This window comes from Pipistrellus kuhlii, unplaced genomic scaffold (assembly GCF_014108245.1).
Source record: "Pipistrellus kuhlii isolate mPipKuh1 unplaced genomic scaffold, mPipKuh1.p scaffold_m20_p_8, whole genome shotgun sequence".
NCBI lineage: Eukaryota > Metazoa > Chordata > Mammalia > Chiroptera > Vespertilionidae > Pipistrellus > Pipistrellus kuhlii.
In genome coordinates, this window is record NW_023425584.1 from 69556593 (window position 1) to 69570697 (window position 14105).

Consider the following 14105-nt stretch of genomic DNA (forward strand, 5'->3'; position numbering starts at 1 on the left):
TGTATAAAGTGTCGGTCTCCGGGCCGAAAGCGGCTCCCGGAGGGGACTCCGCGGTGCCGGCGGCGCCGGGGGCGGGTGCGACCCGGGCCCCGGCTCCCCGGTTCCCGGGCTCCGCGGCGGGGATCCCCGGGGAAAGCCCCCTCCCCCGGCCGGCGCCCCCCGACACAAAGCGGGCGCAGGAAGCGCGAGCAGCGCGCGTTTGTCAATCCCAACGTTCCGCGCCCGACCCCGGCGGCGGCGCGTTTGTCAATAATCTTCCGTTTTTCACTCGCCCGGGCCCAGGCCCCCCCTCCCCCGACCCATGCAAATCCGCCGCTTTCCAAGAAGCGTTTGAAACCGGACTGGGGTTTTTGTCGTCTTATTTCTTCTTCTTCGGTGTTTCCTTCCCCACTTCCTCCGGGCCGCCCCCTCCCCACGCCGCCAGCCCCCTCCCCAGCCCCCGCCCCCTCCCCCGCCTCCCTCCGCGGAGTGCAGGGGCCCCTTTCGCCACCCGCGGGCCCCGGCCTTGCACAACTCTTTAAATAACCGTGTTTTGCAAGCCCCGGCCGGAGCGGGTGACCTCTCTCTCCCAGAGGCATGGGGGGGGGGGGAGGGCGTGGCCCGGTTTCTCCTTGCCCCCCACCCTCAGCCGGTTCCTAGGGACCACTCCGCACCCCCCCCATCCCTGCCGGGTCCCCGCCGGGGAATGCCTTTCCCATGGGGCTGTCATAAAGTGGGGGTAGGGGCGGAGGACAAAGGGCTCCTGGGGGAGGGGGCTGCAGGGGCTGGGCGCTGCCAGCTTAGGGTTAATGGCAGCCTTGAGAGGGCCCGGGCCTGGCCCAGAGGGGCTCCCGGGGTTCCCACCTGCCCCCCTCGAGCCCTGGTGTGGAGGCCTGCCCTGCTCCCCTCCCCCACCGGGGGTGACCCGGAAGGGTCATTAAACCCAGCAGGCCAGGCGGGGGCAGCGTGGGGGGAGTGGCTTCCTCTGGCCTCTTCCTTAGGGCCCCCCCCCAGAGGTGGGGGGCACTGCCTGGAGCGTTTCCTTGGGTGGGGGCTTGTCTTGGAAGTTGTCAAAAGTGGGGGAGGGGCAGCGGGGCCTAGACACTGGGTGAGAAATGTCCCCTCAGCACTTTGGGAGCTGGTGGTGGGGGATGGCTGCCAGTGGGGGAGGGGGCTGCTGGGTGCTGCTTTGCTGTGCTGGCCCCTTGCCAGCACTGTGGTCTCTGAGCGGGTATTTGTGCCCAAGGACCCCTGCCCCTGCTGGGTACGGAGGCCTTTTGGGGGGCGAGGTGTACCTTCCCCTTTTACAGGGGCCATTCACCTGCCCCCCCACCCCCATTGCCCTTTTACCCAGGAGGCCCCAGGGGGTCTGAGTAATGAGTGGCTAGCTGGTCTAGGTCAGTGGTCGGCAAACTCATTAGTCAGCAGAGCCAAATATCTACAGGACAACGCCTGACATTTCTTTGGAGAGCCACATTTTTTAAACTTAAACTTCTTTTAACGCCACTTCAAAACAGACTCGCCCAGGCCGTGGTATTTTGTGCAAGAGCCACACTCAAGGGGCCAAAGAGCCGCATGTGGCTCGCGAGCCACAGTTTGCCAACCACGGGTGTAGGAGGAGGTGGAGGGGCACTGGGCTGGCTGTGGCTCTGCAGGGCCTCTTCCATGACCGGAGACTTTGGGAAGGGGCTACACTGCAGGTCTAGGTGGTGTCAGGTTCCTGTTAGCAGGTCACACAGTGGGAGCAGGGCATCAGCTGAAGCAGAGTCTCTGCCTGTGCCCACTGGCCTCCCTGTGTGAGACCCTCTGCCCCCTGAGTGGAGGTTCATTTGCTGGGTTAGGGGCCGCCTCCTGGACCCTCCTGCCCTCCGCACTGTCCCTGTGCTGTAGCATCTGGGGTGTGACCACCAGGCCTGAGGAGTTCTGTCCGTTTGTTTTATTGGCCCCTTGGGTAGGTGGGGGTGTAGCCTGAGTGGGTGGGGGGCTGGGCTGAGATCTCATCCTCCTGTCCTGGTGGAACCTCCTCTCCAGAGTCTGCCACAGGCCCTGGCAGTTAGGGTTGGTGGTGATCTGAAAGGACCCCAGGCCAGGGACGGCACATTGCATTCTGGGATGTTGACCCCCCCCCCCATCCCAAAGTGCAGGGGAAGACCCCTGCAGAGAGGCATGGGAGTGGTGTGGGAGGCTCTCATGGCACCCAGACACGTGTTAGCAGGGCACCTCTGAGCCTCAGTTTCCCCGCACCCATAAAACTGGGACCACCTAGCCCCTCCTTCCCTGACACTGACAGGATGCGGTGCCTCTTTTGTACCCAAATTCACCATCATAAACTCACTGCATCTCTGCCTGAGCACCGTGAGGTGGATGCAGTGAGGACACCGTTCTGCATATGGGGAAACTGAGGTCCAGGGAGACTGAGGCTTAGGGCTGAGAGCATGCCTGGGGAAGGTTTAGCTCAGGATCCATAAACAGCAAGCACTCAGCCTGGGCCAGCCATTGTCCGTTAGCCTGAGGGAGAGGAGGTACCTGGAGTCCCCTGGGCCAGGCAGCACCAGCACCTAGAACCTGGAATCAGAACCCAGAACTCACTTGGACCCTGGTGCCCAGCAGCTGCAGCCAATCAGAGGCCAGGAATGCCGTGTCCTCCGCTCTGTTTGTGAAGCAATAATCCACACGGTCCCTGGGAGGTGCAGCTGGCGGCTGCATATTTCTCCGTGGGGCTGAGACCCTCAGGAGTGCAGTGCGGGGGAGCAGTGCTTCCTGGGGTGGACAGAGGAAGGGTAGATGGGGGTGTGCTTCTCCTCTTCCAAGGAGCCCTCCAGGTTTGCTCCCTGATGGGAGTGGATGGGAGGGATTTTCCCAGAGGCATTTGCAGTCCAGTCTCAGTGGGGAGGATGAGGCTGAGGAGCCCGGTGTGGTGTGACAGTCTCTCTCTCGCTGCCCTCAGGTTTCTGCAAACACGTGAATGAACTGGATGCCGGCCGCTGCTCCTTCGTGCCCGGAGTGAGAAGGAGGCGCTGCCTGTTGGCATGCCCCACCAGCCCTCAGTCTGAGCCGAGTGGCCCCCACCCTCCGCCACCCTGCACTGCCCCGGCTCCCCCGCGGCCCCCACACTGCAGTGCGGCCGGGCCCCGTCCCCGAAGGGGCCGCCCCTGCCACCCACCCCTGGCGCCCGGGGTGGCCCAGCCCGCAGGGCCATGAAGCTGCAGGCTGTGATGGAGACGCTCCTGCAGCGGCAGCAGCGGGCACGCCAGGAGCTGGAGGCCCGGCAGCCCCCCGCCGGCCCCCCGGCCCTCTCCAAGGCTGCCTCGGACGAGGACAGAGACCCCGAGAACACCCGGATGCAGCAGGCGCAGATGGCCGCCCTGGCCGCCATGCGGGCTGCTGCCGCCGGCCTCGGACCCGCACCGAGCCCCAGTGGCTCCGAGGACAGGCCCCCCAGCTCCGAGGACGAGGACGCCGCCCAGGAGGGGCCGCCCGGCTCCCCCGGTCGAGGCAGGGAGGCGCCAGGCCATGCCGGAGGCGACAGGCACTTCGAGGACATGGGCTCTGACGATGACCTGTGAGTGCGGGTTGGAGGGCGTGGGGCACTGAGAGGTGTCTGGGTCTCGGTGGCAGAGTGGTAAGGGCAGGACAAAACTCCCTAAGGAAGTGCCGCCCTTTGGAATTTTCTGGATGACAGTGGACGTGTTCTCCCTGTGCACTGTCTAGTCCTAAGTGGCACTGAGTGTGGGATGTGGCCAGTGTCAAAGATGTGGTTGAGGATTAGTGTTTGTAGCTTTATTTCATTCTGATTTAAGCAGAACCAGCCACACACGCCCAGGGCCCATCACCCAGCACCGCTCCAGCAAATCCAGCTTCAGGGGCAGGTAGAGGGGTGGACTGGGTAGGACCTGCACAGGGTGGGCTTTAGTTGGCTCATTGGGGTCTGTGTTTCACAGGAGTCCAGTGTGGACCCTGAACTGGGTGCTGGGGGGACCCCAGTGGGATCTTTCTGGAAAGACTTAACTTTTTTAAAAATTGATTTAAGAGAAAGAGGAAGGCGGAGAGAGAGTAACATCGATCAATCGGTTGTCTCCTATATGCACCCCAACTGGGGACTGAATCCAAAACTTGGCTATGTACCCTGACTGGGAATCAAACCCACCACCTTTTGGTGTTTGGGACGATGCTCGAATCAACTGAGCCACATCAGCCTGGGCACTGGGAAAACATTTAGTTTTTGGTTGATCCTCACCTGAGGATATTTTCCCATTGATGCTTAGGGAGAGGGAGAGAGAGGGAAAGACCGAGACATTGATGTGAGAGATGTTGGTTGGTTGCCTCCTGCACAAGCCCTGATCAGGGCCTGGCCCGGGGAGGGGCCTGCAACCAAAGTATGTGCCCTTGACTGGAATTGAACCCGGGTCTGATGCTCTAGCCACTGAGCCAAACCAGCTAGGCGGGAAGACTTGAAAAAGCAAAGAAGTGGGGCAATTGCAGGTTGTGATTGGGGCTGTCAAGAAAACGAAGCAGCCGAAACTGGTTTGGCTCAGTGGTTGAGCGTCGGTCTGCGGACTGAAAGGTCCCAGGTTCGATTCCGGTCTAGGGCATGTACATTGGTTGCGGGCACATCCCCAGTAGGGGGTGTGCAGGAGGCAGCTGGTCGATGTTTCTCTCTCATCGACGTTTCTATCTATCTCTCTCCCTTCCTCTCTGTAAAAAAATCAATAAAATATATATTTTTTAAAAATGAAGCAGAGGTGGTAGGGAGCGGGTGCTGGGCCAGCATTAACTCTCCTGAGTGATGGGCAAAGCAGTACCAGTCCCCAGGAAGGGCCAGGAAGCCTGGAACAGCATGCCTCGCATAGGGCACAACCTGAGCAAAGGCCCTAAGGAAGGAGCCGGTGTAACATTTTCAAGGCTCAGCAAGGCAGCTGGTGCGGCAGGAGGAGGCGAGGCTGGGGTCTATGTCACAGGAATAGTTACAGTTTGGTCCGGGCTAACTGCGACCAAGAGGTGTCTGGCCCATGGGGCCGGTGAGGCCCACCCTCCCCGTGTGGAGAGAGGAATTGCAGTCTAGGATGAGGAGCCAGCTCTGCCCTGGGACAGGGGCCAGCTGGTGCCTTCTCCCCTGACCTCTGCCCTCTGCCTGCCCCAGGAAGCAAAAATGGGAAGAGGAGGAAGACGAGGAAGAGCTGGAGGAAGACTTGGGGGATGAGGACGAGGAGGACGAGGAGGAAGACTATGAGGATGAGGAGGGGCTCGGGCCCCCGGGCTCGGCTGGCATGGGCCCCACAGCCCTGTTTGCCCACAAGACCCAGCTGCCCCAGGCCTTCCGCGGTGGCGACGGCGGGCCCCCGGTGATGGGCAGCCAGGAGCGCCCAGGGGCCGGGCCAGCCCACCCCGGAGGGCCCGCCCACGTGGTACCCCAGCTGCAGCCTCCTGACCACGGGGACTGGACGTACGAGGAGCAGTTCAAGCAGGTAGGCCCTGTGCCGGGTGCCGTGATGGGGACAGTGGAGGCGGCCCCCTGCTGTTACGTGGGTTCTTCCAGCTGGCCCGATGGCTGGCTTTTACCTCCCGCCCTCAAGTGCCCGCTGGATGCGAGGGGTCCCAGGGGTGGGCTGGCTGTTAAATGCATTAACACGGGGGACGCAAGCCAGGAGGGAGAAGCGTGGGGCTTTTGATGTCGGCTCCAGAAGAACAAGCAGGGAAACAGAGCGAGGAGACGGGTTCAGTGTGGAGGGGATGGTCCAGGCAAAGACTGTGCAGTGACCTCGCTGGGCACGGTTTGTGGGTGTGGCCGGTGAAGTGGGGTTGGAGGCCTTGTCGGTCTGGCCTCTCGAGTGGAGTTCAGCCTATCGAGGCCCAGGCAGTTGGCTGCGCAGGAGGTGGCCACGTTGTGTGGTTGGTGTGGACGGCCAAGCGCCCTGGGGCTCTGGAGGGGCGGGGAGGAAGCAGGCCATTCTGGTGCCTTCCCAAGGGCGGCCAGGGCAGAGGAAGTGGCCGGGCGGGGCATCCTTTGAAGTTGGGCCGAGCTGGGCTGGGCAGATGGAAACCAGATGGCGGCCTCAGCGGCCAGTGGGGCTTGCATTCCATCCTCAGCCAGCTGGGCCCTGCCCCGACCTCCAGGAGTGGCTGGAGGGGACCTGGCCTCCCTGGCCCAGAGCCCAGCCTCGTTGGGGCTCCACAGGGCTGTGAGCACGACGGCACCCGAGAGTGGCCTCCCGGTAGCTCCCTTCCAGATGCCGGCTCCCGGATTGGCTGGGAGACCCTCCCCGAGGGAGGGGAAGCCCGGCTACACCCTGTGCTGGTCTCCGGGTCTCGGAGCCAGTAGCTCCTCTCCCTGCTTCCCTTGGAGAAAAGGATGCTGGGACTCGCGTTCAGGCCGTCGGGAAACTCACAGATGAAGGAAAGACCTGGAAGTGGGGCCCACGAGGGCAGTGTTGGGAATGACAGGGATGGAGGAGGTGGGAAGGCCGGAGAGTTGGTACTGCAGGGGTGCCCAGGGCAGCTTCAGGGATGGGAGGGAGAGTTATACAGCCCCTGGGTGTGAACACCAGCCTGAACCTGCATGTAGGCCTGATGGCCCCACCCTGCTCCCTGCCTCCGTTTCCCTCCCTTTGGGAAGAAAACTCCTGCTAGGCGGCCGCTCACCCCATTTTGTAGATGAGAAAACAGACACGGTGTGGGAAGCGAGCTCTGCAGACTCCGGGCCCCTGGCGTCCTCTGGGTTCCACATGACACAGACGGACATGTTGTAGGCGAGTCCTGTTTACTTATCCGCCAAATATTTGCTGTCTGCGCTGAACACAGCCCTCAGGCTGGGAGTTGCAGCTGGACAGAACCCCCGCTGCCTCTCAGCGTCGCAGCAGGTGGGAGGGACGAGGCTGTGCGGCCCTCGGGGCTCAGAGGTTGACTGAACCCCTCTCCCCCGGCCTCAGCTCTGGGGCGCAGGGGGTGTTGGTGTCAGGCCGGGTGGGGACAGGGGTCAGAAGCCCTGACCCCAAAGACCTTTTCGCAGGTCAGGAACAAAGAGCCTCCGGAGCCGTTGTCCCGCTTGTCGGGGACGGGACGGTGCCGTCTGGGGATACCCAGGGTCAGGTCACAGCCGCTGAGGCCAGACGGCCAGGGAGCTTCAGTGTCACAGAGTCACTCTCGTGGTCTCTTTCTGTTGTGGGAGGAGAAGGTCAGCACACAAGCAGACGGGTAACAACACGGGATGTGGCCGGCATTTTTACAAAGGGAGCAGCGAGCCTGTGAGGATGTAACCTTTGGGCTGAGCCTTGTGGGAGAAGGAGCCAGGCCCACGCTCGGAGGAGCGGTGCGCCCCGCGTTGGAAACAGCCGTGCAAAGGCCCTGCGGTGGGGCCCCGCGGGGCTTGTGCAGAAGGGCCAGCATCACTGGTCAGGGTCCCGGAGGCGCTGGGCCTGTACTGGTTTTCTGAGATGAGGTGGGCTGAGGGAGGTTTGGGGCCACCAGTGTCTGCCCTGTGGTGCTGGGAGCTTATTTTTGCCCATTTTACGGCCGGTCCTGCTGCTGGGGCTGCCTGTCCAGCCCGCTAGCCAAGCACCTGTGCAGCCAGTGTCAATAGTGGCTGGGGCCCAGCCAGCTTGGCAGATGTTGGGGGCCGTGTTGACTCTGCCGCTGCCCCACCCCCTTCCTGGCACGTGGCAGCCAGCCGGCCGGCCGGCCACTTGGCATCATCTCTGCCTCTTCCTCCCTGATCTTGGCAGGGCCTGACTTCTGCCCTAAAACCCTCAACAGCCGTGACATTTCACTGGGGGCAGCCAGGCTGGGGAGGGGCCAGGAACAGTGGCTGGTGACCACAGAAGTCTTTCTTAGGAAACCTGGAACCTCCCGTTTTGCCCCCCCGCCGCCCCCACACGGACTGACGAAGCGCACCGGAGCTGCTGGCGGGCTGAGGGCGTGTAACAGGCAGTGATTAGGATCTCAGCCTCCTGGCATCGATGTGGCATCTGGTGACATCCTGGTGGCTTCCTGTCCCCAACACTGCCATGCCCGGGCTTTAGAAAGTGCCATTGTGGGATTTTCAATCGTCAAACTCTCACACATCTTCAGCCGCTGAAGGCTTTGAATCCTTTGTCTTAAGAACTCAAATACACGTTGGGCTTTTTGAGCAGCTTTATTGATAGAAAAGTTGCATAGGACACAATTCACCCTTTTAACGTGTGTGGTTCACTGGTTTTTAGTGTATCCACAGGGCTGTGCACCCATCCCCACAATCAATTGTTGGACGTTTCGTCACCCAAAAAGGAGTTGCCATCCCCTTTAGGAGTTCCCCCCATCCCCTGCCCCGGCCCTTAACTATTTTCTGTGGCTGTGCCTGTCCTGGGCATTTCACATCGATGGGACCACACGCTGTGTGGCCGTTTGTGTCTGTCTGCTCTCACTGAGCACCCTGTGTTCAAGGCCCACCCAGTCCACACTGTCGTGAGTGTCCGTGCTTCCCCCCTTCTCGCGGCCGAGGAATACTCCAGAGCGCGGATGGAGCCCACGTTCTGTCCGTTTCTCCGTGGACGGGGCCTTGGGCGGCTTCCGCCGTTCGGCAGCTGTGAGTCGTGCGGCTGTGAACATGCACGTGCAGGTTGTTGTGGGAACACAGGTTTTCACTTCTCTTGGGTGTGCACCTAGGGGTGGGCTCTCTGGTTCCCATGGTGACTGTGTGAGTGACGTGTTGAGGGCCCCGGCGCTGCCCCGTTTTGCATCCCACCTGCCGTGCGCGACTCCAGTTCCTCCCAGTTCTCACCAGCCCCTGCAGTGACTGGGTCCCGCCGTGTGGGTGGGGGTCTCGTGGTATCTCCACGGTGGTTTTGACTTGGATTAAACGTTGGGCTATTTTTCCCCTGCTTTCCAAGGTGATGTCTGCTCACCACATGACTTGTAAAGGAGATCAGAGATGTAGAGATGACCATTTTGCCTAATATATGTCCCTTAACTGTGCCACGGGCGGCGGATCGCACGGCTCACGTATGTCTCATGTGTATCCTCTTGATGCCACGGGGAATTGCCATTGCCCCTGTTGTGCATATGGGGAAACCGAGGCCCTTGCCCTGGGGGAGGTGTCAGAGCTGGGACCGGATTCCAGGGTAAACTGGCCCAGCACCTGTCAGCATTCCTGGGGAGTGATGGACCAGCAAGGGGCCGGGGGCCACTGTACGGGGTCTAGGGGTGGGGTGGGGTTCGGTGGGGAGCTGGAATTGCTGGGCTCAGGGAGGGGGTGGTAGACATTTTCTTTGTCCTGCCTTGCAGCCCCCCAGGTTGGGGAATGTAGGTCAGGACGCAGGTATTCCAGTCCTAAGGGGTCCGGGCTGGGCCAGAGGAAGTGGATCGGGAGGAAGGCTGCCCGGAGGAAGGGGCATTGGAGCGGGGGCTTTGTGGGACATGTAAAAGTTTGCCCGATGGACAGAGAGGGGTAGGGTTTGCTGCTTGGAATAGTGTGGCTGGAACATAAAGGGGAAGGGAGGATATTAGGGTAAACGAGACGTAGGCTCAAAGGGGGGTCTTGGCAGGATTTGGTGTTGGGGGGAGTGGGACATGCTGGGAGGACTCTTCAGGAGTCCAGGGGCCAGGCAGGAGTGCGAGGCCCGAGTCTCCGCTGAGCCTTTTGGACCGGGGGACAGGGTGAGTTAGGGTTTTCCCAGTGGAGGAGGGCATCCAGGGAAGGGACAGCCCGGGCAAAGGCCAGGCCGGACACTGGGTTCTGAGCCCAGCGTGTCATCCGGTGTGCCTGAGACGGAGTGGGCCCGGGGCCAGGCCCCGTGGGTCCTGGGCAGCCAGCGCTGGCATCAGGTGTGTTCCTGAGCCGCTGGAAGTCCTGGGCCGTGTTCAAAGGGGCGGGAGGGTATTGGGAAGCCCCTGGGGAGCCCAGCCTCCCTGCCTACGGCAGTGCCTGCCTCATCAAAGCTGCTGCGGCTGTTGGCCCGGAGCCAGCTGGGTCACGGCGGGTGCGGGGAGGGTGCCTGCCCGCCAGCCCCTGGCACCATGCCCCTGCCCGTGCCAGCCCTGGGAACCGCACTGACTCAGCCGGAAGAGCCTTATCTGGCCCCTGTGCCGTCACCCAGCCACAGGGTCACTGCCATGGGGTCACCACTGTGGCCTGGCCCCACGCCCACTGCCAGCTCCCCACCCTGGTGGCGCTGCCAAGTGCCCAGCCACGCCTCACGCTCTCTAATAACACACGCGGCCGCGGAGGGAGCGGTGCCTGCCAGGCAGCCCCATCGGGGAATGAGCGTGGGTGAGCCACGTGGGCCCGCCTGCTGGCATGGGTGTGTGAGTGTGCACGCGGGTGTGGGGCCGTGGTGGTGGGGATGGTTTCGTGGGCTGTGGTGGCCCGTCTTCCCAGGGCCCTGAGAGTGTCAGAGTCTGTGATTGCCAGAGCGAGGGCCCCGGGGGCATTTGAACCCTCTTGTGTGTAACACACGCCTGTGCTTGTGCGTGGCTGTTACGTGTGTGTGTGTGTGTGTGTGTATGTGTGTGTGTGTGTGCGCGCGTGTTCTGAGGCCATGTAGACCCATCTGCAGCATCTTTTTTTTTCTTTTCTTAATTGACTATAGAGAGGAAGTGGGCAGGGGGAGGGAGAGAAATATGGAGGTAAGAGAGAAACACCAATCGGTTGCCTCCCGCACTGCACCTCGACTGGGGACTGGACCCAATCCCTGGGTATGTGCCCTGACCTGGAATCCACCTGCCACTTTTTGGGGAACCGGATGACACTCCCACGAACTCAGTCACAATGGCCAGGGCGCATCTTTTATGTCCCTGTCATCCCGGGCACATGCTCGGGGCCTGATGTCTGGCCTGTGTGTGTATGTCTGCACGTGCTTACCATGTGATGCGTCTCCAGCTTACGTGGACATATTGCTGAGTCGGTCCTAGGGTCCGGACACACTTGGGGGTGACCGGGCTTGTATGTCGCAGAGCGAGCTGACTCCGGTGCCTCCAGGGCTCCGGTGTCTGTGTGATGGGGTGACAGGCTCCTGTGCCTCTGTTAGCACGTGGCCGTGTAGGTGGGGTCTGCAAGCACTCATGTGTGAGAGCACGTACACACGGCCAGCTCCCGCAGTGCCTGTGTGTGAGCCTCGCGTGCCTGCTGCCACCGGGCTCCCCCTGCCCTGTGCAGCACGAGGGCTCGGTGGCGCCCGTTAACTGTTAACCGGAAAGTCAGGTCCCCGGTCAGTGGTTCCCATCGGCAGCCCAGGAGCGGGTCAGCCGCCCTCGCCGGGCTGCAGTGCTGACAGGGCCCCGGCGCCATGGAGACTCCCACCACCCACCCTGCTCGATTCCTTCCGCCCGTGCTGTGTGACGTCAGGCAGGGCTGCGGCCTCTCTGATCCAGGGCTTGGCCCACGCTGCCCCAGTGTTTACACTTGACACAAAGGCCCTTCAACCCCCTAAATGTTCTAATTCCCAGAGCCAGCGCCACCTATGGTGATCCGGTGGGGGGTCCCCCTCAGCCGTGGGAGAGCCCAGCACCCCCTCACATGCTGTCACCGTGTCCGGTTGCGCTCCACGGCTGCCTGGATGGGGAAGCCGCTGGGGGTCCCGGCCGGTGGGTGGCCATGCGCGGGGGCGGGGTGCAGACCGCCCCTTTTCTGACTGCCTGGCTGCGCCGGCCAGAGGACAATTAGGGGTCACAGGGTTAAACGGTAACCAGTCTGCCTATTGAAGGCCTCAGCTCGGGACTTGGCCTTGCCCCGCGGTCGGGCAGGCGGGGGTCTCGGGGCTGAGGGGCGGGGGCCAGGGAAGGTGTAGTCAGGGCCGCTCACCGCCCTTGCGGGCCCCTCGGCCCCAGGGGCCCCCCCGCAGAAGTGAATCTGGGACACACTCTGTCCGCCCAGACGAAGGAGAAAGGTCTTTGCAGATATAATTAGTTACGATGAGGTCAGACCGGAGTAGGGTGGGCCCCAAGTCTAAGCACAGGAGAGCAGGCACAGGCGGGGAGACAGACAGCCAGACAGACAGACAGCTGAGGGAGGAGAAGGCAGAGGTCAGGGTGATGTTGCCACAAGCCCCGGACACTGGGCCCCAGGAGACTGGGAGGGTGGGAGGGGCCTTCCCTGGAGCCTCGGGAGGGAGTGGGACACCTCGATTTGGGATGTCTGGCCCGGAACCGTGAGAGAATGAACGACTGTTTAAGGCGCCGCCTGTAGCTTGCTTCCGGCCGCCCCGGGAAATAATTCAGAACCTGAGGAAGGTGTGGCCCCTGACGTGGTGCTCGGGTGGGCACCGCAGGGAGCCAGGGCCTCTCAGCACGTGATGCGGATGGCCGACCCCCCCAGCTGCCGACTCTGCTTTGGGAATCGGTCCGAGTGGGGTGACCCCTCCCGTCCCGCCCATGAGGTCCTGGACGGGGTCAGGCAGAGTCGGCTGTGCACCTGTGTGCACGTGGCTAGGCCTGGTCTTTCCACAAGTGTGTAGGGAGCACCTGCTGTATGCCAGCCCCATTCTGGGCACTGGGGACGAATCTGTAAAGAAAACAGACAGGAGTGCCTGGTGAAGGGGGAGTGTGGGGGCCAGGTAGGCGGGCGGCCAAGGGCAGGCTGTCTGAGCCATTATCTTCGAGCCAGAAAACAAGGGTGTGTCTGTGTGTGTCCGTGTCTGGGAGGACGGGCGTGTCCGTGTGGGCACTGGGAGACCACACCAGGGTGGGCAGAGCCGTGGGCCCGTCAGCAGGGTCTGTGAGTCCCTGGCCACAGAGAGGTCCAGGGTGGGGGGCTATGAGGCTGGGCGGGGTCAGGCCTGGTGGTTTCTGTCTGGGTGGGATTGTTGACGAGGTACACATGCGTTCTGCTGGTGTCCTGGGGGTTGCCTGGCACCTCTGTCCAGGCTCGCGTGGCCAGGATGACCTGCGCCTCAGGGCTGTGCCCCATTCTCTTCCTGCCCCCGGAAGGGTCTGCCCCACGGTCACCCTTGCCTCTGCCCTGTCAGGCTGTGCCCCCACCCCCCACCCCGAACAGTGGTGTGAGCTCATTGCTGCCAGTGTGGGTCTTCTGGGCTTGTGAGGCCCCCACCCAAGAGGGCACCTGCCCAGGCTCCGAGCCCCCAGCACTAACGGGCCCCCCATTGCTGGCCGCCCCTTCCCTCTGCTCTTATTTAATCCCCGTCTGTGACCAGCTCTGTGGATTCTCTCTGGGGTGCAGGCTGGGTCAGCTTCTCTGATGGGGCTGGGCGGCCGGGGGACAACCGGGGGGCTGGGACCCTGACTGAGTCTGTCTGTCAGTGGAGCCTCCTGGTTTCCCTCTCTCTCCCCCTTCCCGGTGTCTCTCTGTCTCTTTCCCTCTCTGTATCCCGCCCACCCATCCCCCCTCCTTCCCCGCCCTCCCGATGCCCCATAATTCCTACCCAACTGCCGCTTTCCCAGGGCCAGCCGGCTGGCAAGTGTCCTGTGGAGTGCATGGTGCCACCCTCTCCCCGCCCTGCCCAGCCATGGGCCTGCCTCCCCCTCCCCGTCCCCTCAGCGACTGCTAATGGCGGCCCGGTTCTTGGAAGGGAAGTGGGGCCGGCAGTCACTTCGGGTTTGTTCATTTCTTGGTCGTCACCGTGTGGGCAGAGCCTCACCAAATGGAGGCGCAGGCAGCTGGCATTCCATGGTGTCCTGGAGGAAGGGGCGGGCGGAATGTGGTGGGTGCCAGTCTAGTGCTGGCCAGGGCTGCCCGGCTGGCATCTCCTCTCTCCTCCATGCTTCCCCTCAGGAGACTGTTCTGAAGGAAGTGGGGGTCCCTGAGGCTGCTGGCCACCAACATGGCCCACGAAGTCCCTGTTTCCTGCCCTCAGCCTGGGGTCTGGCAGAGGCTTCCTGGGTGGCCCCTGTGGGAACTCCAGGGCCTGAGCCCAGGGGGCCCCTCCTCGGGGCAGAGGTGGAAGCAGCCTGTTCCTTCCTGCTGTGCCTGCAGCCGCCCCGTCACCGAGGGGACCCGGTCAGCGGCGGGGCCCGCGGGTCTGTCCCCTGGTCTCCGCTCCTGAAGTCGCAGGCACCGCTGGGTTTGTGTCCAGAGAACCTGGGCCGGGAGTGACGGGGCCTCTCCCTGGGCAGGTAGAGCTTTCTGAGCAGCTCCAGCCACCAGGAAAGTCCCTCTGAGGTGTTCTGGGACTGCCTGGGGGCCCAACGACAGGGAAACAGGG

The 14105-nt window shown here is 62.7% G+C and overlaps 1 protein-coding gene across 6 annotated transcripts in view; it reads left to right on the forward strand.

Annotated features, from left to right (window-relative positions):
• ARID3A (AT-rich interaction domain 3A) overlaps positions 1–14105 on the forward strand; it is a 36008-nt gene that overhangs the window by 1250 nt on the left and 20653 nt on the right. For all 6 annotated transcript variants that reach the window (XM_036425097.2, XM_036425098.2, XM_036425099.2 and 3 more), the window contains exons 2-3: positions 2927–3541; positions 5120–5444. In XM_036425097.2, coding sequence (XP_036280990.1) covers positions 3177–3541; positions 5120–5444 — 690 coding nt within the window. In that variant the 5' untranslated portion in view covers positions 2927–3176. The remainder of the gene's footprint in view (positions 1–2926; positions 3542–5119; positions 5445–14105) is intronic.